This window comes from Zeus faber, assembly GCF_960531495.2.
Source record: "Zeus faber genome assembly, chromosome: 11".
Lineage (NCBI taxonomy): Eukaryota > Metazoa > Chordata > Actinopteri > Zeiformes > Zeidae > Zeus > Zeus faber.
The window spans coordinates 31,431,516-31,456,872 of record NC_137205.1 but is presented as its reverse complement, the minus strand read 5'-3'; the positions used below and the strand labels follow the sequence as shown (position 1 = coordinate 31,456,872).

General features: G+C 44.6%; 2 protein-coding genes across 5 annotated transcripts; both read right to left on the bottom strand.

Annotated features, from left to right (window-relative positions):
- Positions 1 to 240: 240 nt before the first annotated feature.
- Positions 241 to 14,655, bottom strand: LOC307236577 (interferon-induced protein 44-like). Of its 2 annotated transcripts, XM_080009047.1 has the most exons (9): positions 14,553 to 14,579; positions 14,353 to 14,465; positions 13,389 to 13,424; positions 13,247 to 13,280; positions 3,028 to 3,226; positions 2,636 to 2,788; positions 2,369 to 2,540; positions 1,184 to 1,284; positions 241 to 1,080 (listed from the first exon to the last, which is right to left on the bottom strand). In XM_080009047.1, exons 2-9 carry the CDS (start codon positions 14,366 to 14,368, stop codon positions 919 to 921), a joined length of 873 nt encoding a protein of 290 aa, XP_079865173.1. In that variant the 5' UTR covers positions 14,369 to 14,465; positions 14,553 to 14,579; the 3' UTR covers positions 241 to 918. The 2 variants fall into 2 exon arrangements, with proteins under 2 accessions (XP_079865173.1, XP_079865172.1); XM_080009046.1 differs by having other exon boundaries at positions 14,353 to 14,655.
- A 656-nt stretch (positions 14,656 to 15,311) lies between these two features.
- On the bottom strand, positions 15,312 to 22,927 carry LOC307237275 (uncharacterized protein). 3 transcript variants are annotated; one of them, XM_080009985.1, is made up of 5 exons: positions 22,717 to 22,927; positions 21,712 to 21,758; positions 20,530 to 20,902; positions 17,107 to 17,257; positions 15,312 to 15,876 (listed from the first exon to the last, which is right to left on the bottom strand). In XM_080009985.1, exons 3-5 carry the CDS (start codon positions 20,879 to 20,881, stop codon positions 15,771 to 15,773), a joined length of 609 nt encoding a protein of 202 aa, XP_079866111.1. In that variant the 5' UTR covers positions 20,882 to 20,902; positions 21,712 to 21,758; positions 22,717 to 22,927; the 3' UTR covers positions 15,312 to 15,770. The 3 variants fall into 3 exon arrangements, with proteins under 3 accessions (XP_079866111.1, XP_079866110.1, XP_079866109.1); XM_080009984.1 differs by lacking the exon at positions 21,712 to 21,758 and having other exon boundaries at positions 22,711 to 22,926; XM_080009983.1 differs by lacking the exon at positions 21,712 to 21,758 and having other exon boundaries at positions 22,717 to 22,925.
- Between the last annotated feature and the right edge of the window lie 2,430 nt (positions 22,928 to 25,357).

Below are 25,357 nucleotides of genomic sequence, written 5' to 3'. Positions count from 1 at the left end.
CTGCTGCACCTCAGAATGCATAAAGTGTAAAAAGAAGACGAAACGGTGAGTTGACATGCTTGCTCAAGGACACTTCAACATGCAAGTTACAGCCACTTCCTGCCACAGTGGGCGATCAAACCCACAATCTCGCCATTACTGGACAGCCTGCTCCACCTGCTGAGCTGGAGTCTACCCCCCCGTCAAAGAACTTATGATGCCTGCTTTGTGATTCCTTGCCATCAGAAACAGACTGAGGGCTTCGTTAACAACAATGTATTTTGCAAAATAGGAGAAAAAACAATACAGCGTTCCAAAGAGCCACACGTTTTGTTACACGAGTTTGACATCACACAAACGAGGAGGTTAAAACATTCTGGAAGTTACTCAGAACATTATTGTTCTGGAAATTCCGAGGAACACCGTGGGACTATGCACATCTGCAAGTACGCTTAGAATATCCCTTTTGTGATGTCACACAAGCTCACGCTGGCTATGAAGCGAACAGAAATATCACACAATTAATACGTGGTCATAGATAGATAGATAGATAGCATATAAAGTATCAATCATAACATTTCTATCACACTTCCGTGCTGCCCTGTTTCACATTATATGACGGTTAACTTTTATGGGAAAGTGAAATGTAATGGGTTGGTCAAGAGAATAAAATGCATCAAGCAGATATTTACATTTATTGTTACGTGATTAAGTTGCCGCCACTTCCTGTCATATCCAAGGATCGAACCGCAACCTAAGGAGACAGATGGCCACTCCCCAGTGTACTGATTAGACCTTTACAATTAGTCTGTATGGGAGACACCTAGCTTCTAACAAATACTCATTACTCAAAAACTGCTCACTTATATACAAAAAGTAAAACGATGGCACGGTTCCCCAACAGTTAAAGCATGCTTAAACCTGATCTAATTGGTTGTTCTACAGTTTATTCACGTAGTCGTTTGCCAAGTCGATGATCTGTCTCAGCGCTCGTAGTATCAGGACATCTACGTCATCGTTCAAATCAATCTCTTCGTGGTAGTTCTTCACTGGAAAGATGCAGTTAACTGGGACTCCCAACCTCTGGCTGAACAAGTCCATCTGCGTTTAGATAAGATATATCATAAACTGACGAGACTAAATAACATTTAAATCTCAAACCCACTTTTAAAAATATATTACTAATTCATGCAAAGGCTCTTACCTTTTCCTTAATGTACTTGCTTTTGTAGAGATCCTTAATGTTCTTTCGAACCACAGAACAAGCTACATCAATTTTGGTGAGAATAACGACTTGGGGAATATCTGAAAAGATTAAAGAACACTAAATGTGCAAAAATCTATAGCACAGCACTGCACAACATATAATCTTTTAATACTAACCATGTTTTAAAGCAGCACTATGTAACTTTTGGTATTTGGTGCCCCTACAGTTTCTGAGTGTAATTGCACTTTTACACCACTGTGGTGAAAAAGTGCAATTACACCTTACACTTAACCGGAATTTGAATTGGTCACTTTCAATTAAAATCTATAAATATAATGTACACCTAGATGACAGTCTTGTGTGGACCTTGCTGTTTCAGCGAGGACCCAGTCCATGGCTCGGAGCCTTTCCTTTCGAGCTGGAGCCGTGAGGAGAGAGGGTGCAGGGAGGGACTGGGCCTCCTGCTACCGCTCTAGGTACCAAGGTCAACCAATACTGAAATCTTAACCATAACATGGTGGAGGGGTTTGTGTGCCCCAACAAATTTGGGAGCTATGCTGTCTGGCGCCTCTGCACCTGGTAGGGCCACACATGGCAGATTGGTCTCAGTTGAGGGACCAGACAAATAATGATTCACAGGACCCTCATGACAAGATGGGAGATGGGTTGGATGGGAAAAAGAGGGTTACCGAAGGTGTGCTCTAACTATTGTGTGCACATACACTGCTCACAAAAAGTTAAGGCTATTCGGCTTTCGGGTGAAATTTCAGGATGAACCTAAAATGCACTATAACCTTTACAGGTGAACTTAATTTGCCCTTTTAACTTTTGAATGCACATGTCCAACTGTTCAATGTTTCAGTACTTTTTGCACAACTTGCTGTTCTCTAACAAGGAGCTGATCGGCAAAATTCACAACAGGTGTTTGATCCATGAATCGACCAATACATTTCCTGGTTCAATTAGAGTTGGTATTTAAACAGTCCTCTTCATGATAATGGATGGATGGACCAATGTACTTTGCAGATATAAATCTACCTCACTCTGCTTTTAGCGCATTTGTTTTCCCCATAATCTGTTCGAGCTACATGAACAGTCAATTTGTTATATTACTACAACCAACACATTGAATGGAATAACAATGTGAAAAGGTGAATGTCAACGTGTGCACTTTTCTCTTACCCAAGTCTCTGGCGGCTAATCTGATCTTCCTCATCTTGTCTATGAACTGATCGTTCAGGAGATTCACAGTGTCCGCAGGTACAACACAAACCAAGATGTGAACTTTGTCGTCCAGGCTGGGTTCTTTGTTGTACTCTGGTTGATCCTTCAACAGGGCAGACGCAGGATTGAACTGGGATAGAATGTACAAAACAGTCATCATCTCATTATGTTCAGGAAGATATTTTAAAAAACACTGAATTTAAGTGATTAATAAATGCATTGTACCCTGTAGCCTTCTTTGACGTGACCCTGCATGGCCAGTTTGATGTCCTCCTCGCTGACCCCTCTGTTTGTTTGATCCTCCAGGCCCATGACGTCGTTGAAGACAAATGGGTAAAACTCTTTTGGCTTCCCTTTTTGTATTTTATGGGTTTTGTACTGTTGAAGAAACATGTGCGTTAGCCAACCAAGGCATCCGATGTATTTCAATCTAAATTATGCATTATCCACCTCATAATACTGATAATGAGGATATTGACATAATTCTTGAAGCTATTAGTAATATAACAAGTGTGTAGCACAACTTAAATTAATATTATCTGACCTAAAGTGAGATATGGTTCTGTGACAAAAATGTAAAACATGATTTTTTTTTCAAGTTTGTATAATGTTCTTACATTAACGGTGAAACTGTCACCAAAGGTAGTGTCTGCCAATGCAGGACTGGTCATTCTCCCTTGAATGGCACTATCGACAGAATTGATGAAGCTGGATTTTCCACTTCCAATTGGCCCATAGAGCAGAACTCTAAGACGACTGAGAGCATCATTTTTGAGTTGATATGACCGAAAATATTCCAGCTCTGTTCTTTTGTTCCTGTTGAAAAAGGAAATTGTTGCATCAGAGTTAAGATTTGAAAACAAATAGGGCAGTGATTGGAAACTGGCAACCAGTGGGCAACATCTGGTGAGCATCCTTACCGATGTACTATGGCAGAAACCCCATGTGAGCACGGGGAGAACATACAAACTCCACCCAGAAAGGCCCCTGATTGGGCGATAAGCCACCTGAGGACAATGCCAAAGGCCAGTGTTGGATCAAGACGCTTTATGTGTCGTGTGTGACCTTCGTGCGGCGCAGACGTGTTTTGTTTCGCTCTCTGCTTCTATTTTCACTGTATCAGCACCTTTTTCCTGCTGCAATGCTTAAAGAAGAAACAGTGGCTCCATCTTACAACGAGACACTTATTTTACTGTTCATAAAGGGTTAAGACCAGCACTGGCTACAGTGGACACAGCACCTCTCGCTTCAGTAAGCTAAGCTAAGCTATTAGCAGCAAGATGCCCCCCTTTTCCACAGACAACTTCCACAAACATCCAGAGAAGATTGCCGTGCTGGAAACCCAAATTCACGGATTAGAAGTGAACGTGGAAGTGAATGGACTCTGTGGGAACGACGCCACTTTGCCATGGACTCAAAACAGTGGAACTCTCTCGGTAAATCATCTCTCTGGGAAATGAGAGCTTGACTACCAGGCAGAGCCCAGTGCCTGTGATCTGTGATGCGAGCTGCTGGCCTGCATTACCATCCAGGCCACGCCTCTTCAACCCCTGTCCTTGGGAGGACACAACCGTGGACATCTGTCAAAGGGAGAACTACCAACAAACCTCCCCAATAACCAAGTGTGTAACTGGGGAACAGATTTGCTACACTGCTGCAGGACCCTGGATCTCCATCTGATGACCTGCATCACCTCTCGTCTTCGCACAGTAAGACTGAGAGTAAGTCAGAAAGTAAAAGGCTCCAGGAAAGGCTAATGACTGGGCCCCAAACTCTGATTGTGGGTGACCTTGCTGTAAAAGATGTAAGAAGCATGTCCAGTAAGAACAATAAAATACTCTTCTTTCCCAAGGATTGTGTTGTGGTAAATTAGTGACATGTTATGGTTAAATGAGTTACCCCACATGAAAAACCTTCTATATGTTGTACTAAATCCGATGCAATAACAACTAAATTGAATGTATAAAAAAATACTAATTGTTATGTACGAGTCAAGTCAAGTCACACTTTAAAGCGCATTTCATACCAGGGCAACACAATGCGCTTCACAAAGGAACTCAAAACAGGTAACAAAAGAATGCCCCTGACACAACAGCAACATCAAAAGCAGAAACAGTCTTTATTAGTCACGCAACACACCACACTACATGCTTACACACACACACACACACACACACACACACACACGCTTTTTTGATGGTGCTGGTGAAATGGCTCCTCTGCTTTTAACCATCTTGGCTTGTCCTTCCTCCGGGGGCACAGCCAGGAGCAGTGGGCAGCGTACGTGGACGTGCCCGGGGACCAGGTGATAAGTGTCCATCGCTGGTCAGACCATGATGGGTGCATGTTTTTGAGGGGGGTCCTTACTGACGTGAGGTGGAGGAAACCCCATGTGAGCACGGGGAGAACATGCAAACTCCACACAGAAAGGCTCCTGTTTGGGAGATAACCCACCAGAGCACCGTGCCAACAGCGCCCCAGGCGGGAATCGAACCCAGGACCTTCTTGCTGTGAGGCAGCAGTGCAATGCACTGCGCCACCGTGCCACAACAACAGTGACAACAATAAAAGCGACTCCAACTACAGTAAACAAGAGCAGCAATAACATTACATTGCATTGCATTTATCAGACGCTTTTATCCAAAGCGACATACAATTATTCAAACACCAACGGACGCAGCCATCAGGAGCAATTAGGGGTTAAGTGTCTTGCTCAAGGACACTACAACATGCTAGCAGGAGGAGCCTGGGATCGAACCAGCAACCTTTAGATTACTAGACCACGAGCGCTACCTCCTGAGCTACCACCCCTCTAAATAATAAATAACACACAAAGACGTCATCGGAACCGGAAGTGGTAGTTCTCACCGGAACCGGAAAAGTCATTCAGGTTTGAGATGATTAAGTTGAGGTATTAGGTTAGAGATGTTTACCAATACCAGCAGCAGACAATAGCAGCAACAAAAACAGCAGCAACAGCAGCAGCAACAGTAGCAGCAACAGTGCACAAGCGAAGACGTCACCGGAACCGGAAGTGGTAGCTCTCCCCGGAACCAGAAATCTCATCTGTATCTAGTCAACAGTGTGTACCATCTCATCTCAACAAAGTAACGCACAGCTAAGTCGTCACCGGAAGTGGAAGTGGTAGCCCTCACCGGATCGGAAATTTCAACTGTGTGCACCATCTCATCTAAATCCAGTCACGGTCCTTAAATTAGCATCCCTAAGTTAGGGTTCAAGTTTTCAATCGGACCTCAGAGGGAGATCCTTTTGACTCTCTCTCTCTCCGAAAACACACCCTTCTTATGATCCTCTAACTGTAATATCACAACAGAAACAACAACAGCAACAGAAATCGCAGCAGCAGAAGCCACAAAACAACAACAACAGCAGCAGTAACATCAACTCCAGCAGCAGTAACAACAAAAAACAACAGCAAAAAAGACAACAGCAACGCATATGCAAAGACTTCACAGGAACCGGAGGTGGTAGCTCTCACCGGAACCGGAAAAGTCACTCAGGTTAGAGATGGTTAATTTGGTTAATTTGAGTACCAGCAAGAAAAACAGCAGCGACTGTAGCAGCAACAGCAACAGCACACAAGCGAAGACATCACAGAAGTGGTAGCTCTCACCGGAACCAGAAATATCTTCATCTATATTGAGTCAACAGTGTGTACCAACTCATCTCAATGAAGTAACGCACAGCAAAGACGTCACCAGAATCGAAAGTGGTAGCCCTCACCGGAAACGGAAATTTTAACTCATTTTAATCCAGTCACGGTCCTTTTATTAGCTTCCCTAAATTACGGGTCAAGTTTTCATTCAGACCTCGGGAGGGAGATCCTTTTGACTCTCTCTCTCTGAAAAAACACCCTTCTTATGAAGGGTCACCGGAACCGGACGTGGTAGCTCTCACCGGAACCGGAGAAGTGATTCAGGTTAGCGACGGTTAAGTTGAGGTATAAGGTTAGAGATGTTTAAGTTAGGGTATAAGGTTAGAGATGTTTAATTTTAGCTATAGGTAAGCGAGGGTTAAATTTAGGTTTAAGGTTAGTAGCAGCCACAACACCAGCAACACAGACAGACAGACAGACGCGTCAGTCAGTCATAGACTGTGGTGAACAGCAAGGTTTTTAACCTGCTTTTAAAAGTATTCAGTGTGGAGGCCTCTCTCATGTTCCTTGGCAGGGATTTCCATTTACTTGGGGCATAGATACAGAAGGCAGCCTCTCCTGCTTTAGAGTTGGTACCAGGGATAGGGAAAAGACCACTGCCTGTGGACCTGAGAGTGCTTGCTGGTTCGTGTATAATTACCATTTATTTTATATACAGAGGTGCAAGGCCATTTATAGCTTTATATACAAGTAGCAGAATCTTAAAATCAATTCTAGTTTTGACAGGGAGCCAATGTAGAGATCTAAGAACCGATGCGATATGTTCAAACTTTTTTTCCCCAGTGAGAACGTGAGCAGCCGCATTTTGGATTAACTGTAGCCGCTGCACAGCTGAATTGGGGAGGCCGGTGAATAGGCCATTACAGTAGTCCAGTCTACTTGTTATGAATGCATGGATGAATTTTTCAGTCTGCTTTTGACAGGAAGCCTCTTGAGTTTGAAATGTTTTTTAGATGGTAAAAGGCTGATTTTGTGATGTGATTGATATGGCTCTTAAAACTTAGATCGCCGTCTATGATTACACCCAGATTTTTGGCTTCATCCTTGCTCTCCAGCTCTCTGGCACTCCACATACAATATCCACTTTGTCTGACACAAAATGACTTCAATGGACACAAAGAACTGCCTGTCCTGTAGGTAGGTTTTGAACCAATTTAGAACCGGGCCAGATAGGCCGACCCATTTTTGTAATCTCGCTAATATGATGGTCAACGGTGTCGAAGGCAGCACTGAGATTCGGAGCAGAAGAACAGATCGTTTTTTTGCATCAGTGTTTGTGTAGATCGTTCAGAACGTTAATAAGTGCTGTTTCTGTGCTATGGTGAGGTCAAAAGCCAGATTGATAGGTGTCTAAAAGGCTGTTTGAGGTTAGATAGTTGCTAAGCTGCTAAGGTAAACTGTTTTTTCAAGTATTTTGCTGAGGAACGGAAGTTTGGAAATGGGCCTGTAGTTGGCAATAACAATAACTTGCATCGAGATTGCTCTTCTTTAGGAGTGGTTTAATGACAGCTGTTTAAAATGCTGCAGGAAATATAGCTGATTCAAGAGATCCATTTACATTTTCTAACACCTCATGTTCTAGGCAGTTAAAAACTGTTTAAAAAAATGTGGTAGGGAGGGGGTCAAGGCAGAAGATGGAGGACCTGAGCTGACCAACAACATCGTCCAGTCCTTTTATGTCTAAGGGGACGAAATGAGACATGGCAGCAGTCATATTACTGGGGAACTGGAGGGAAGGTTCGTTTCTGGATGTTGAGGCACTAATATTCTGTCTGATAGATATAATTTTTTTACTGAAGAATGTAGTGAACTCCTCACATTTTTCAGTGGAGAGCATCTCTGACTGGGTTGTAGATGTTGGATTAATAAGTCGATCAACAGTGGAGAAGAGCACTTGACTATTGTTGAGGTTTTCATTAATGATTTTAGTGAAGAAAGACGCTCTGGCCTGTTTAATTTCTATGTTGTATCGATTGAGTCTATCCTTGTAAATTTCATGATTAACCTGAAGATTTGTCTTTCTCCATTTTGTTTTTCTATGTTTTTTAGTCCTAACAGGTGCAATATTTTCAATGATATTTTGTATTTTGGACTGGAAGTTGTTCACAGAATCCTCAGTTGATGATGCCATGAACAGCGGTAACTTATTTACAATTCTCTTAAAGGTTTCAATGGTATTATTGTTAATGATACGTTTTTTAATTGTTCGGGTACCTCTCTGTTGTACAGGAAGAGCAGACACGTCAAAGAAAATGCAACAGTGATCTGAATTACCAACATCCATGACATAGGGTACAGTGATATTTAGTCCTTCGGATATGACCAAGTCCAGAGTTTTCCCCTTATTGTGGTTGGGTCCAGAAACCTGCTGAGTGAGGTCAAATGCCTCCAATAGTCTAATGAAGTGTTGAGCATCTGGGTCTATTTGATTGTCAACATGAATATAAAAATCACCTGAGATAATAACACAATCATAATCAGTGGCGTGATTTTTACGTCTCCAAAGCTGGGACACGGCAGCGGGCCGGAGACGATGAACCGGCAGTCCGACTGTAGAAGACTGTCATTAAGCTTTGTAAAGTCTTCTTTGAGTGTCTCAGATTGTTTGTTCCTGAGATCGTTGGTTCCGACCTGGATGAGAACAGTGGAGGCAGACAGGTTTTGATCCAGCAGCTGTGGGATTCTGGAGTCTATATCCTGGACGAGAGCACCCGGGTAGCAGATGGTTTTAGCCGCAGGGAGGATGATGTGTCGTATCATGGAGGAGCTGATAATGGGCATGGATGGAGGTCCGGCAGCAGAGGAGTTCCGAGGGACAGCAACAGCAGCCGAGCCAGGAGAGCCCCGTCCTTCCGGAGGCAGCGCAGGCAGGCGGTCCAAGTCAGTGGCTGCGGGGCGGCACCGACGGGCGGAGATCGCGCTGCTGGAACTGAGGCGGCGCTCCGTGGCGTTGAAAACAGCGGGTTCCACGGCGGCGGAGGAGCCACCAACTGGATCGGGAGCGGTGGTCCAGGCAGGCGAAGGATAGTCTGGCGGCAGTGTAAACGAGGCCGGGGGGAGCAGAGACCGTCTTGGTGCCCTCGATGCCAAGATTCAAGATTCAAGATTCAAGAGGTTTATTCGTCACATACATATATATAATTTCATACATATATGCAGTGAAATGTAATGCAAGGCACCCGGTGATTACACACAATATGTCCTAGGAAAATGTATTTTCTACTAGACCAACAAACTGATTCCTAAAACGTAATACAGTAAGTCGAATACTTGTAGAATAAAATATATAGAATAAAATAAAATAAAATAAAATAAAATGGAATAGATAAAGGGAATAGGCTTACATATATGGGATAGACTTATGTATATGAGATAGGCAATTATGTATATACAGATATGTGCATTAAAGTGGCATTTGAATAAAGTGAGGTAGTGTTTGTGAGATAAACAGCACAGTATACAACAGTACGGAGCAGCAATACGGTAACACCGAACAATCCAGAACAGTGATACAGTATGCGGTACAGTATGCAGTACAGTATGCAGTACAGTACGCCACATACAGTACAGAAGGTAGTGGAGCCTATGTGTGTGGCTCAGTGAGGACCCCTGGTGAGGTCAGCATTGACAGTTCTAATGGCTTGCGGAAAAAAACTCTGTCTCGCCATGGTGGAATGTGAGCCCCTGCCCCCAAAGGAGGGAATTCCCGCATATCTCTGGCATCGACTGTGGGCTCCAGGGCTTAGAATCTGTTCTCCAGCCAGAGAGTCTCCGGCATAGAGCGACGCAAGGAGCGCACACGGCGCCGGCCCAACTCACCGTCAGGGTCCAAGGGCTCTGGGGTGGAGCAGGTCCGGGACTTGGGCCATGGCTCCTCTACCACAACCTGCGGTACGTCAGATGGATCCGACTCACCCGCAGTGAGAATGGATCCGGGCCAGGGGAGAATGGAGTTTAAGTCCGGTCCGATCACAGCGGAGGACATGGAGCAGGAGATGTGCTTAGCCTGACCGCTAGCGATGGAGGTCAGACGCACGAACAGTTGATCCTCCTTCTTCACGTCCTCACGCAGGCTGTGGATGTCTTTGAAGACCGACTTCTCTAGAGCGCTGAGTCTGTCGATCAGGCGCAGACGTAGTTAGCAATATGCTAGGCTAATAGGCTAACTAGCGTTAGCCAAGCCTTAAGCGAGCGCTAGCCAAACCGGAGTCCACTTTCCAAAATCCGAAAAAACAGTTCAGGCGAGAGTCAAAGCCAGGAAATGGTAGATATATCACAGTGCAAATAATCCGAAATCCGTAATCCAAAATAAGGTAAAGTTGGGAAACGATTCAACGATGTAGCGCAAACACAAGAGGCGTTACAGGAACCGGAAGTACACATTATAACGACCAGATGGAGCTAAAGTCTAGTAGATTGTATGACCAATAGAGACGCCAAAACCTTCAAAAAAAGATTAAATATTATCATTTATATTATCATTTATATTATCAAATATGGTCATTTAAGGGACAAGCCTGACTGCAGAGTCGGCAGAACCAGTCTCTTTGTTTTTTTGGAAGCCGGCTGCTTTTGGAAAATTACAAGAAACGCCCTCACTGAGAGAGGGCGGGTGTCCGGCTTTGAAGGCTGCGATTGGCTGGCTGAGAAGTGACATCAGAGGCCAAGTGAACAAAGGATCAGAACTATGATTGGCTCAAAACAGATTTTTGATTATTTTCTGGCAAAATAAGTAAATGAGCAAACGCCATCCCATACAAAGCGATGAATGCACCCAAAGATAAGCAGTCAGGTTTTGCGAAACCTACTCCGAGTTTGTTGTTGTGTTTATTTTTCCGATACACAAGAAGACTTGTACGCATCAGATTAGGTTCTGTTCCAGTGATTTGTTTTCCAGTCAGAATAAGATAAGAGCGCCGAGCCGGAACCAGTTTTTTTACAGGTCTCGGCCTGAGTTTTTTTAAACAATGACAATATGGTCCCTCACATGACAGAAAGGATCCTGCATATCATGGCTGCACATCCACCCAACTGTGAAAACCATCATCGTGCACATGGGGACCAGTGATGTTGGGAAACAACAGTCTGAAGTACTGAAACGTTGAACATGTTTTCCCCGTCTTCACAGGGGGTTTCCTCCATATCGTAAGAACCCCCACTAAAAAACATGCACTTCAAACATCGTCTGACCAGCAATGGACATTGAAGTTGGTCCCTGGTCGCTATACTGTGAGCCGCCCAACGCTCCTGGCTTGCCCCCCGGAGGAAGGACAAGCCCCCATAGGGAAAATTGCGGAAAATACATTTCACGGCCTCCATCTGCATGTGTTGTGTGTGTGTGACAATAAAAGACCAGCTAAAAGCTCCAGTTTAATTTATTGAACTTTGAATTACCTTGTTGTTGAAATGTGAACACTAGTGGTGTCGTGCGCACTATTACAAGGCTTTGGCCGATCTAAAACAGCGATATCAGAAAGATCTCATGACCGGTTCTCCAGGGTGAGGATATCGCCTTCACAAATGGTAAATGGACTGCACTTTTCCAGTCTTGCAACCATTCAAAGCGCTTAACAATACACGCCTCACATTCACCCATATATCGATGGCAGCGACAACCATGCAAGAGCCCTCTGATTACTGGACAACCCGCTCTACCTCCTGCGCCACCGTCGCCCACAAGGTTAAACACTATTCGGGGAATAGGCAAAATAATTGGTAACAAAGAGTAAAACAAGGTTTCTTTCATTCATTTATGGCACTATGCATGTTATGCAGTCTATGTATTCTATTTTTTAACTATGCATTCTATGCAATTTTCAGTGTGAAAATTACATAGAATGTGTAGACTCCATTGCCCTGTAGTGTTAAGAGGTTACAAACTAGGCATGTAGTTTATTTATCTTCTTACCTGGGAGATGTCTGTGGATCTGCTTGATTTATATTTTATCTCTGTGGTCCCCATAACTTTGCCGGATTAATAAAAAATACGAAAAACAGTAGTCACAAAAACTTGTGACCATGTCGGGTCGAATCCACTGAAATGTGCGACTGAGTGATGCGTTCAAGATCCAATGAGGTGTCAGAAAAAATCCAAGCCATGATATGGTAATTACTCACAGAAATACTACAACGTTTTTCATATTTAATGTAAACTAGGTAACACTACGTACACTAGGTAACATGACCATTATGTAAGTTTGACTACTATTATAAACCTCTGTAAATATGCAAACCTGCGTAAATATGTCGTAATTGATGCACACGTGACACAACAAAACCTGCAGTCACTGAGACTACACATGTACTTGCACACAACAAGGTAAATTATAACAATGACAAAGTTTGGTTTAAAGTAAAAAAATAAACGGTTGTTTTAAACAAATGTCATGTATAAACAGTTTTCTACAGCTAAACTTAGCAAACTTAAATGAAAAGGCAAAAGGTGTTAAGTACTGACAAGTTCTTCCAAAATAATTCTAATCCAAATTAATGTTAAAGCTCCATAGATATTGTCTTCATTACAATAAAGACAAGTCCAGTAATCTATTAAACTGAATTTTAAAATTATACATTATTAACAGAAAAAAAATAAAATGAAGTAGTAATTACAACTAACAGGTGGTAAGCACTAAGCAGGAGACAAATCAGCCCCTCTCTATATTATACAAAATATACTTAGGGAATGCATCTTAGAACGTAATTAAAAATGATTTGCAGAATAAATAAAACTTATCAAACTGTGTAGGCTTGGTTGCGTTGCATTGTCTACTGCCATTACCGGTTTAGTTGCCAAAAGTAAATAGTGCTTTTATATCATTTTACAAGATACAAAGGGTTAGGGTTATGTGTTCAGTGGTTGGGGTTATAATAAAACAAATCTGTATTTGTTTTATTTATCATTTATTTTTCATTTTTGACTAAATATTTTTTATCGTGGTTTCTTGAATGTCGAAGCTGGGAAACAATGAAGAAAGGACATAGTAACTGACAGTAAAAAGTCCCGCCTCGCTTCCCTCCTGTAGAATCCAGCAAATGGCAGTTTCCTGATATCATGAGTTATCAAAGTGTTCTCATCAGCAAAGGTGTTTCTTTGGAGACGCTGTTCTACTTGCTGTTCTACTTGCTGTTGTACTTGCTGTTCTACTTGCTGTTCTACTTACTGCCACTCCGTTTGCCTCCAAGGTTCTTCAAATACTGTCAAAAGTAAAAAATAAAACACAAAACAAAGTGGTTGATTGCATGTGGTATTTGAACTCAATCCTGCATAAATTCCAGTACAAGAATTTCTGTTTTGCAGCTCACATTTGGGAGGTTCTGGAGCTCGAACCCCGAAAAGATCTGCAGGAAAAAATGTTTAGTTTAGAAGCATATATAGCATAATATTCTGTGTGTGTATATATATATATTACATTTCATTGATCAGATGCTTTTATCCAAAGCGACTTACAATTGTTCAAACACCGACGGACGCAGCCATCAGGAGCAATTAGGGGTTAAGTGTCTTGCTCAAGGACACTACAGCATGCTAGCAGGAGGAGGCTGGGATCCAACCAGCAACCTTTAGATCACTAGACCACCAGCTCTACCTCCTGAGCTACCAACCCCATATATATATATATAAATTTAATAAAACATTTAATCAGACCCTCCAGCCCCGCCCTGATATTATTTACACCCCGCATTTTTCTGTTTTTCATACTTTTTCACCAAAATAATCTTAGTTCACATTGAATTGGACTTTGAGGACATAAGAGGGTGTTTTATCTTGAACTTATTTCCTCATCTAAAAAATATGTGGAGGGCTTAGCCCATTTATACCAGCCTCCCCTGACTTAACATCATGATAAACAACTACATTTAACCTAAATATAACAGAAAAACTATTTAAGAAAGAATAAATAAAATAAAAATTAAATGAAAATAGAAGTGACCCAAAAAAATTAACTGGGAAAAATCCTTCTTACACAATAACTAATGAAATAAAGTGAGAAGTGAACCAGAAAGATTAACCTCCGATGAGGAAAAAAATGTTAAACCAATAAATCCAAAGATAAGCATTAAATATAATAAGCCCAAGAAAGAAAATAGATTAAAAAAATGAGAAACAGAAAAATAAACCTAAAATTCAACAGTAAACAGAATGGTAATAGAGCTCAAATATGAACAGTAAACACTGTTACACATTCGGAAATTGTGCAATTTGTGCAAATGTTTCTGCTTTTTAAATTCATGCTGAATGTATTGTTTTTGTGAGTGTTTTTCTTACCTTTCAAGACGTTCATGTTGAATTCTGACTGAATCTGACTGGACTGACTGACTGACTGACTGGACTCTGACTGGACTCTGACTGGACTCTGACTGGACTGACTGACTGACTGACTGACTGACTGGACTGACTGGACTCTGACTGGACTGACTGACTCTGACTGGACTGACTGGACTCTGACTGGATTGACTGACTCTGACTGGACTGACTGGACTCTGACTGGACTGACTGACTGACTGACTGACTGCACCCCCAATCTCTTTAAATACTTTCACTCTTTCAGTTTCATTTCAGTCACGTGGTTTCAGGGAAACGCTCTTGTTGAAAAAACAAAAAGATCAAGTCCACATGAAACATGAAAGTGATTCTGAAATTACAGATGACATAAAATATAAAAAGTGGAATGATGGGATCACTTCCCAACTTTACAAACATCAACTTTTCTTTTAATATTCTATTAGTATTAGTATTAGGGTTAATATTAGTATTAGTAATAGGGTAAGTAGTAGGGTAGGGTGAGGTTAAAATATTTTATAGCTAAATCCCCCCAAAAATATTATTTATTGATAACTTCAGACCCACTGGTTTGCTTTTATAGCAATTAACAATTATTTGCCACAGTGTTTGCTCATAGATTTGTTAGATTCAATTGTTGATGAAAACCAATCGGTATCTATGTGTAATACAGTATATACACACACCCACACACACACACACACACACATATATATATATAATAAAAATATCAGACTAACTTCTGACCTAATTTATTATCCTGATCTTATATCGGATAACAGCGATAGGTAGGTTGGTAGGTAGGTAGGTAGATATCGTGCCTTTTCCCATTATGTATCTTACTTTTATGCACTATTTTAAATGACAGTATACTCGTCATTAATATGCCTTAACTAAAAACTATCACATCTCAAGTACAACTTCTAACACTGGTACAACTGAAGTGGTTAGAAGTCAACACAACGTTCCCTTTATTAAAAGTGGATGCATAAAAATAACACAAAATATATTGTGTACAGTTTCACATGACAAACTTCAGTGTGCTTTCATTGACTTGGGAACCCTGCCCCCAGAGGCAGAAGGAAATGGCCACGCCCTGAAATTAAGATCCCCTGCTTGCACAAGTATCCTGCCTGCAAAGTATGTCATTACAATTTTAAAACTGATTCACAATCCAATTTACCATATAGGACAAAGACATGACCAGTAAAACACTTAACTACAGGAAAATATTCCAAATGAAACTCTGACTTGACGTGTTTAATTAAAGCGCCGGCATATTCATCATATTCCCCCCACTCCCCTTTTCACCGTGAAAGAGCCTCAACAACAGTTTAAACAGTGACATATTTCAAAGCTGTGGAGTTTATTTTTGAAATGAAGGAAGGCCTTGCTCCCGCCGCCTACAATCGCTTGTGTATGTGGATGACTTTGTAGCAGAGAGAACAGCGATGTACCACATCCAGGCACGAGTCGATGCAGAACGGTATCAGGCAGCACGGGATGCACCTGAACGGAGAAGGGAAACAGAACCGTTAGCGTCCCCACTCTCACATTATAAACAAAACAGTTCCGGCTCAGTTATTTATGCATTTTTTTCTGTCTCGTTTTGCATATCTGCATCGTGTATGTAGCAAATTGTTATAATTTACCGTTACATCTAGCCAATCGAACTCTATTAATGAGGCAGAGCTAGTTCTGTCAGACATACTGCCACGCCCTTATATGGGCTGGCCTATTGAAGCAGCCAGTCTCCCCTGCTCTACCTGCTTTACTGCCTGCTTTGCTGCTGTGTTGCTGCCTGCTTTGCTGCGTGGCTGCACTCCCTCCACCTCCCCTGCCTCCACGTGTTGGGCTCTACTCTTCTATCCAACAGGGGGATTCAAACTCATCACGCCTGTGTTTGTTGTTCACTAAGATCTGTGTTTGTTGTTCACGTCACTTGGGTGGCGTGTGGTGGCGAAACTGTCACATACTGTTATCACCGTATTTCCTCAAATACAAACTGGACGTCAAATAAAAAACGGGCCTCTGACGGATCCCGGGGGCGTGGTCGACACGAACAAATAAAAGCCTGCCTCAAATACAGGCCGGTGAAGGAACTGATCGGAGCTGCGGTGTTCCGCATGGGAACAGCTCCATCAGAGTGATCCTTTCTCTAAACAAAGCAAATAAAACAGTGCTTGTTTTTTATTGTACATGCTTTAAATGTATTCGGTTTCCTACTGCTGCGTAGCAGAACGCTTCTTGGGACAAATGCCCCAACCATAGCACTCTCACTCTCCAGCGCACCAAAGCAGGAAGTGCTGCGTTCAAGGGAAACTCTGAATACTGTAATTCCCTGGTTGGCTAAGCCTGTTTCCAGCAAAGGCCTGGAGACCTGTAGTTCAGATTAAAAAAAGAAAAAAGGCCCCAGTCACTATTTGAGGATATAAGGTAGTTATTATGGACTGTTATTATCAATGTACGCCACCAGGGGCCATTACCTATATTACTGTATGACACTTATTAGTAATGCTGCAATACTGTAACTGCTACTGACTGATTAACTAGTCAGTCTACCAGTGAACTGTGTACTTAGACAGATGTGTACATCTGTGTTACTATCTCATTTTAATTTTTATCTCTTTCTTGACTGCACTGCATTTTGCTGCTGTAACACCTGACTTCCACTACACACAGCAATCCTGGTGGAGCAGTAACCATGTGAGAGGGAGGGTCCTGGTGAACCGGTCCTACCCAAAGAAGGTGAGGCCAGCGCACACGGCCCAGGCCATGATCCCGGCCTTGTGCTCGGTCGTGGTCACCACCGTGCAGTGGCAGTGGGGGCACACCGTCTGCCCCGGGACCTCATGCAGTGTGGCCGCAGGGGTCACCAGCAGGTGGGTCACTGCAGGGAGAGTCCAAAATACTATTATATACATACAAGGTACACAGTAAAAGAAAAGTAAATCATAATAATTACATACATACTGTATACTAGTGATGAAAGGTTCGGCTTTTTGGAGATCTGGCTCGTTACCGGTGACCCAGTGAAAAGATTTGCTCAATTTGCAGACGTTTCGTTTGTTTGATTTAGGAGGTTTGACTCTCAGTTGTGAATGGAATTGTCAAAGAATAATTTAATTCTGTCAAAAATAATTCTCAAAGTGGAGTGCAAACTGTAGATCACATTCAAGATTAATTAAATTAAATGTTGTCATTTTCCCCCATTCATTTAATCCTCAATAATTCATTTTCTGTTCATGGGCTTGATGCTTATAAGCATCATTATTATTATGAGGTAAAGTGGACGGTGATTTAAGTATAAAAACAATCAAAATTTAAGCAATTTAAGCAGATTGGATTAATTACATACCACAGTAAATTTCAGTGGTACCTTGACTTATGACTGTAATTAGTTCTATAAGAACGGTCGTATGTTAAAACAGTCGTATATCAAAGCAATTTTTCCCATATACACCACGCTCATATTTTTCTATGATTTCCTTCTAAGTTTCAATGGGAGTCGTTGCCTTTTTCTTTTTTCCATCGTCCTTCTTCTTAGGACTCATCATGAAGGTGAAAATAAACTAAATACACAGAACAAACACAGTAAATATGAAAAAAATATCCATAAGCCACTAACTACGTGCACACACCATGTAGGTCGCCCGCTGACTGACTGCTGCTGACTGACTGACTGGCTGCTGACTGGCTGCTGACTGACTGACTGCTGACTGGCTGCTGACTGACTGACTGGCTGCTGACTGACTGACTGGCTGCTGACTGGCTGCTGACTGACTGACTGCTGACTGACTGACTGGCTGCTGACTGACTGACTGCTGAATGGCCGCCGACTGACTGCTGACTGGCTGCTGACTGACGACTGACTGCTGACTGGCTGCTGACTGCTGACTGACTGCTGACTGGCTGCTGACTGACGACTGACTGACGACTGACTGACTGCTGACTGACTGATGACTGGCTGCTGTCTGGCTGCTGACTGGCTGCTGTCTGGCTGCTGTCTGGCTGCTGACTGACTGATGACTGGCTGCTGACTGGCTGCTGTCTGGCTGCTGTCTGGCTGCTGACTGGCTGCTGTCTGGCTGCTGTCTGGCTGCTGACTGACTGATGACTGGCTGCTGACTGGCTGCTGACTGGCTGCTGTCTGGCTGCTGTCTGGCTGCTGACTGGCTGCTGTCTGGCTGCTGACTGGCTGCTGTCTGGCTGCTGTCTGGCTGCTGACTGACTGATGACTGGCTGCTGTCTGGCTGCTGACTGGCTGCTGTCTGGCTGCTGTCTGGCTGCTGACTGACTGATGACTGGCTGCTGTCTGGCTGCTGACTGGCTGCTGTCTGGCTGCTGTCTGGCTGCTGTCTGGCTGCTGACTGGCTGCTGTCTGGCTGCTGACTGGCTGCTGTCTGGCTGCTGTCTGGCTGCTGACTGACTGATGACTGGCTGCTGTCTGGCTGCTGTCTGGCTGCTGACTGACTGATGACTGGCTGCTGTCTGGCTGCTGACTGGCTACTGACTGGCTGCTGTCTGGCTGCTGTCTGGCTGCTGACTGGCTGCTGTCTGGCTGCTGTCTGGCTGCTGTCTGGCTGCTGACTGACTGATGACTGGCTGCTGTCTGGCTGCTGTCTGGCTGCTGACTGACTGATGACTGGCTGCTGTCTGGCTGCTGACTGGCTGCTGTCTGGCTGCTGTCTGGCTGCTGTCTGGCTGCTGACTGGCTGCTGTCTGGCTGCTGTCTGGCTGCTGACTGGCTGCTGTCTGGCTGCTGACTGGCTGCTGTCTGGCTGCTGTCTGGCTGCTGTCTGGCTGCTGTCTGGCTGCTGTCTGGCTGCTGACTGGCTGCTGTCTGGCTGCTGTCTGGCTGCTGACTGGCTGCTGTCTGGCTGCTGACTGGCTGCTGTCTGGCCGCCGACGCACCGACTGCAAATTTCAACAGTCGTATCTTGGAGCAGTCGGTCGCAAGTTGATACAAGTCTTCGCGACCACGGCTGCTGGGGTCTTGGATCAGTCGTAAGTAGATGCAGTCGTAGGTCGAGCTGCCACTGTTTTCTACTTGGACTCAATGTGTTGGGCCTTCAGTCTGTTGGCATTGTCTCCCCTGGTGGTTGCTATGTGTACCTGCATTTTAAACCAGTGGCAGTAAGATGAGATAATGTGAAATAATACATCATATATCAGCATATCATATACTGTATAAGATATATATACTGTATATATATATATATATATATATATATATACAAACTTGTGTTTTTGTTTTTTTTACAAATTTGTACATTGTACATAATATTGTAAATACAAACTACATATTTAGCAAATACTTTATGAGTGTTGTTGAATGCTGATGTGTATCAGGAGACGAGGGATGTGGTGTTTGTTTCCTCTTAACGCCTGTGGGGAACCGCAGTTTTGATGAATGAGCTGCTTCCTGTTTGATGTGCCAAACATTTTCACCAAATTCAAATGCCAGACATTATACTTCATATAGCTGTTTGTGTGCATGTCAGTGTAGTGCACACGGGTAGCATTTAGTTCAAGGTCTCACGTAAATTGCGTAACTTGTATTTACCTGAAATTACAATGAATTACAATGGAATAAGTATAAAAGGGTTAATATACAGCCTGCAAAAAGAGGTACATGCACCATATCCACATCTATTTACTAAATAAATGAATACATTGACAGGGAATATGGGTTTGAAATGAACAGTAACTCGTAGACATCCCTACCACATCTAGCCCTAACCCTAGTCACAACAACGTGATCTATTCTCCTCCACATGACAAACCCATTTACTGTAATTAAAATATAAATGGACATTTACGTTAATCATGAAATGAGTCATCGGTGTCTGCATTCATCTCTTCCAGTCGTCCATTGCAGTTTCTATGTAGCGTCATCAGACGGTGCCACCAGCTTGTGTTAGCATTAGCATGTAGCGGAGTGATACGAGGGATGTGAAACAAGGCGGAGAAGTGGTTGCCCGTGGCAACGGTCATTATGCAGAGATAACAGATTGCCTCTACTGACCAATCAGAATGAAGTATTCACAGAGCCGTGAGATCAACAGTTATTTCTAAACTCTACCAACAGAACTTGCATCCTACACTTCTTGGTTCTCCAGTCGTGTGACAGAGCATGTCACACGAGGAGCACTGCCTCACCTGTGGTGATGGGGATTGGTGGAGCCGGAGCAGGGTAGACTCCTGGCCCCATCTGGACGGGTGGAGCAGGGTAGACTCCTGGCCCCATCTGGACGGGTGGAGCAGGGTAGACTCCTGGCCCCATCTGGACGGGTGGAGCAGGGTAGACTCCTGGGCCCATCTGGACGGATGGAGCCGGAGCAGGATGGACATGACCTCCCTGGTTGCCGGATGGGAACGGTGCTGTAGGGGGGTTGGGATAGTAGGACTGAGGGTAAAATGCGGGCTGGGGGCCCACTGGTGCTTCACTGTAGCCTAGCGGGGGTCCTGGGTAGGGTGGTGCTGACTCCGGTGGGTGGAGTCCTTTTTCCATCTTCCCGGTTTTCTGCTGCAGCTGTGGCAAAGATGAGTCAGGGTTCATTCAGCGTTAACACCAGATAAGAGCGCCGCTGAATGTTGTGCGTCCTACGTTAAAAATGAAACAAACATGAGCAAAATAAAAGCAGAAGCACGTTACATTTTATGTCACAGTGTTTGCAATGTCCTTTATAGCACTTATGTCAGGGGTTCCCAAACTATTTATGGCTGAAGTAAAAATGTTATATTATATATATATATATATATATATATATATATATATACACACACACACACACACACACATATACACACACACATAATTGTCATATTTAGACATGCTATTTAAAAAACGCAAAATAAAACTATAAATACACTCCTGCAGTTCCATGATGTGCCCATAGGGGCAGAAGACCCACTACTCTTGCAGCCAACACTAGCTGCACAATGTTTTTTTTTGTTTTTACACAGATAACATTCAACATTCTTCACATTCCTTAAACAATGGCCATCTATTTCAATTAAAATGCTTCATTATCTCACACACACACACACACACACACACACACACACACACACGGTTCATTATTCCCGTGCAATCATTGCAATGATCCATTTTGAGAAGCATTTTATTCCTTATTATCACTACTTTGGAGGGTTTTGAGCTTTCATGTTATATTTTGATGACAAAATCCCAATAATTGAGGTAAATATCAATCGTGTAGAGACAATTTTTCATTGTGTCCCTACTAAACCAGCTTGAATGTAATGACTATAGAAATGTGGAACCTCAGTTTTATTTTGTGTAATATTATGTGTTCACCCCGAGCTGCGAAACAAACCTGCCTCAATATCCCAAGTTCCTTGTCATGTTAAGCTTTAATGATGATGCCCTATGGAGGAAATACAAAATATAAAATACAACTTCTGCAATGAAAATGTATATATACTAATAGAATAAAACCCCAAATATGTTTTTGCTGTTAAAAATAAATAAATAAATATTCCTAAGTATTTGTGTATTCTTGATATCTGTGTTCTTAATGTTTCTGTAAGCGTTTCTGAATAAGTAGAATTCGGTGGTGGTATTTTGGGTGGGGTGTCAACAGGTTATTTACACGTGTTTAAACGAAAACTACTGCGCTCATCGCAATCGAACCCTAGACAAGATCACAACCAGAAGCCAGCAGCAGCAGCAGCAGCAGCAGCAGCAGCACCAGCAGCAGCAGCAGCAGCAGCACCAGCAGCAGCAGCACCACCAGCACCACCAGCACCAGCCGCACTCCACTTCCGACGCCATTTCTCTTTGTGACACTTTGTGATTTTATCTGTGAAAACAGGAAGTGGCGGCTGGGGCCGTTTCCTGTCCACACGCAACATTTCTCGGCAGCAGCTGTTGAGCGCCGCCCGTTCAACCTCCACTTTAATCGGCGGAACGAGACCCGCGCCGTCCCCGGGGTCGCACCAGCCGCTCCCCCCCAAAAAAGCACAACACCAGCCCGCGCCCGGTAACCCCCGCCCCGCCCCGCCCCCGCCATTCCCCGGTCCCCGTCCGAGCTGCGCTTTTGAAAATCGAGAAGTTCCACCGTCGACGCCAACAACGTGTTTTTATACGAGACAGTAGATTGAGTTCACTCACAACTGCAACTCGTCCGAAAATGTGAATAAAAGCTCCAACGGCTTTTGGTAAAGGACGCATTTAATAGCAACCGGTCCACGTCCACGCAGTTGAAAACGTCCGACAACAACGACATCGATGTTACGCAACATAAATCGTTATTTAGCAGCGGATCCTGACTCCGTCGTCGTCGCCGTCGTTCGGTTGAACGTGTTAAATCCACATACCCGTACCTCGGTGCCGGCGGAGGAGGGAGAACGAGTCGAAGAGGGACGTCTGCCGAAGCCCGTGGTCTGAGGGTTCGAGGGGAACGGAAAGAGAAAGTGGAGGAAGCAGGGGCGTCTGACATCCTCCCGGAGGTTTCACTTCTCTCCCCGGTGGAGTCATCCAGCCACGACACACTGCGCCGTGAGACCCGGTCTTTCTGAACCAAGACGAGTTCAAGACTAGTTCCCTGTCTGCGCATACGTGGCAGACAGACACGCAGACAGACGGGTGGATGGATGGAAAAAGAAAGATAGACAGACAGACAGACAGACAAACGAATACATGGAGGGGTAGATGGATGGAAAAAGAGAGACAGGCAGGCAGAGAGACAGACAGGCAGAAGATCGTGTGGCGGACCAAGGGGCGTGGTCAAGCACGGTTCCCGTTCCCGCGGCCACCAATCAGCGACCGCGTCGGGGCGGGAGGAGGAGGAGGAGGCGTCGGGGCGGGAGGAGGAGGAGGAGGCGTCGGGAGGAGGAGGAGGAGGAGGCGTCGGGAGGAGGAGGAGGAGGCGTCGGGGCGGGAGGAGGAGGAGGCGTCGGGGCGGGAGGAGGAGGAGGAGGCGTCGGGAGGAGGAGGAGGAGGCGTCGGGGCGGGAGGAGGAGGAGGAGGAGGAGGCGTCGGGGCGGGAGGAGGAGGAGGAGGCGTCGGGAGGAGGAGGAGGAGGCGTCGGGGCGGGAGGAGGAGGAGGCGTCGGGGCGGGAGGAGGAGGAGGAGGCGTCGGGGCGGGAGGAGGAGGAGGCGTCGGGGCGGGAGGAGGAGGAGGAGGCGGAGGAGGAGGAGGCGTCGGGGCGGGAGGAGGAGGAGGAGGCGTCGGGCGGAGGAGGAGGAGGCGTCGGGGCGGGCGCTTCAGCGCGTCCACGAAATGATCCAAAGCGTTTTTCTCAATGATTAGTTAAACTTGCGGCAGCGAGCCGTTCTGTTGAACGCTTGAATAAAAACGCTCCATGCCGGCGCACCACGACAAAGCTAAAACCGTAGCAGTGGGCAGAGACTCCCACAAGCGGCGCCTGAACAGGGACCCGGGTGGGGTGGGGTGGGGTGGGGCAGGGCGCCGAGGGAAAGGCGCCCCGGAGCCGATCCGCTGGCTGCGGAAACGCCTCGTGGACCGGGAGGAGGAGCGGGTCCTCTCCAGCCTGAGAGGACCAGCGTGAAGCCTCCAGCGTGAAGCCTCCAGCGTGAAGCGGCCCAGAGGGCCAGACCCGCGTCCGTCCTCAACCACTACGCCAAGAGCGCCGTCGAGCCACCCCCCCCCCACCCTAGTCGAGGCCCCATTCGAAACGCTCGGTATGAACCTCATCGGGTCGTTAGGCCGCGGTGCCCGGTCTAATGACGCTGCTTACACGGACTTGGCTCAGTCGCACTGGGAAGACTCAGGTCCGCGATATGGTTTGGATCTTCCTCCACCCGCTTCTCCTAATCAATAACAACAAGGAGACCAAAGTTTTCACAGACAAGTGAAACCGGATCCTCGTCTTGTTTACGGAAGTGACGTCAGCATGAATTCTTCGTTGGTTTACATTGGGACACGCCCCCTCCACAATAATGTCTCTGTATGTGTGTAAAAGTAGTACGATTTAAAGGTTGAACTCTATCAAAACGGTTTCACATTGTGACATCACATGGAATATGGAGGAATGATCTTCACCTGGACTCTCGCTTTAACGGAAACCATGGATCGGCGTTGTTCAGCGCTGTTCAGCGTCTCTGTAAGTGAACTGTGTTTCCCCATGTCAACAAACGGGAATATTTAACTCCACGCTTTAACATTTTTCTACTACTTATAAATCAAGCTCAGTTTTGAAAATACGGTGAAAGATTTAAAAAAAAAGACAAAACACAAAGGAACACAACTCTGGAAAAATCATTTTCCTTCAAGAAAGTTTTTTTCCCACTTATTTGGCTGCTCCTGGTCATTAAAAAAAAAAAGCGCAAGACAGCAGGTTTTGCGTTTAGCTTTGAGTTTGCGGTGCTTGGATGCAGTGAGGTGAGTTTCTTGCAGAGGACAAAAGCTGAGGTTCATCCTGGTGAGGTGACTTAGGATTTTGCTACGTTTAGCCAGTGAGCCCAAGCCTCTCACATTCCAACTGACAAACTTAATGGGCACATCCAAGGCAATAGCTATACTACAGTGCCCAGGTTTTCCAATAGATAAGTCTGAGTTGGGGTCGAAAAAAACTGTGGTGCTAACCTCTCCCCAGAAAATACAGTTTAATTCAGTCAGGTTTGATCTCCTTGCATCCACCTTTACATTTACATTTTCATTTAGTCATTTAGCAGACGCTTTTATACAAAGCGACTTACAAGGGAGAATAACATTCAAGCTACATTGCGACAGAGACATTAGTGTAACAATAAATACTGCTAAGTAGTGCTAAGTAATTGTACATTACATTTACATTTAGCAGACGCTTTTATCCAAAGCGACTTACAATTGTTCAAACACCGATGGACGCAGCCATCAGGAGCAATTAGGGGCTAAGTGTCTTGCTCAAGGACACTACAGCATGCTAGCAGGAGGAGCCTGGGATCCAACCAGCAACCTTTAGATGACTAGACGACCAGCTCTACCGCCTGAGCTACCATCCCCATATATATATATATAAA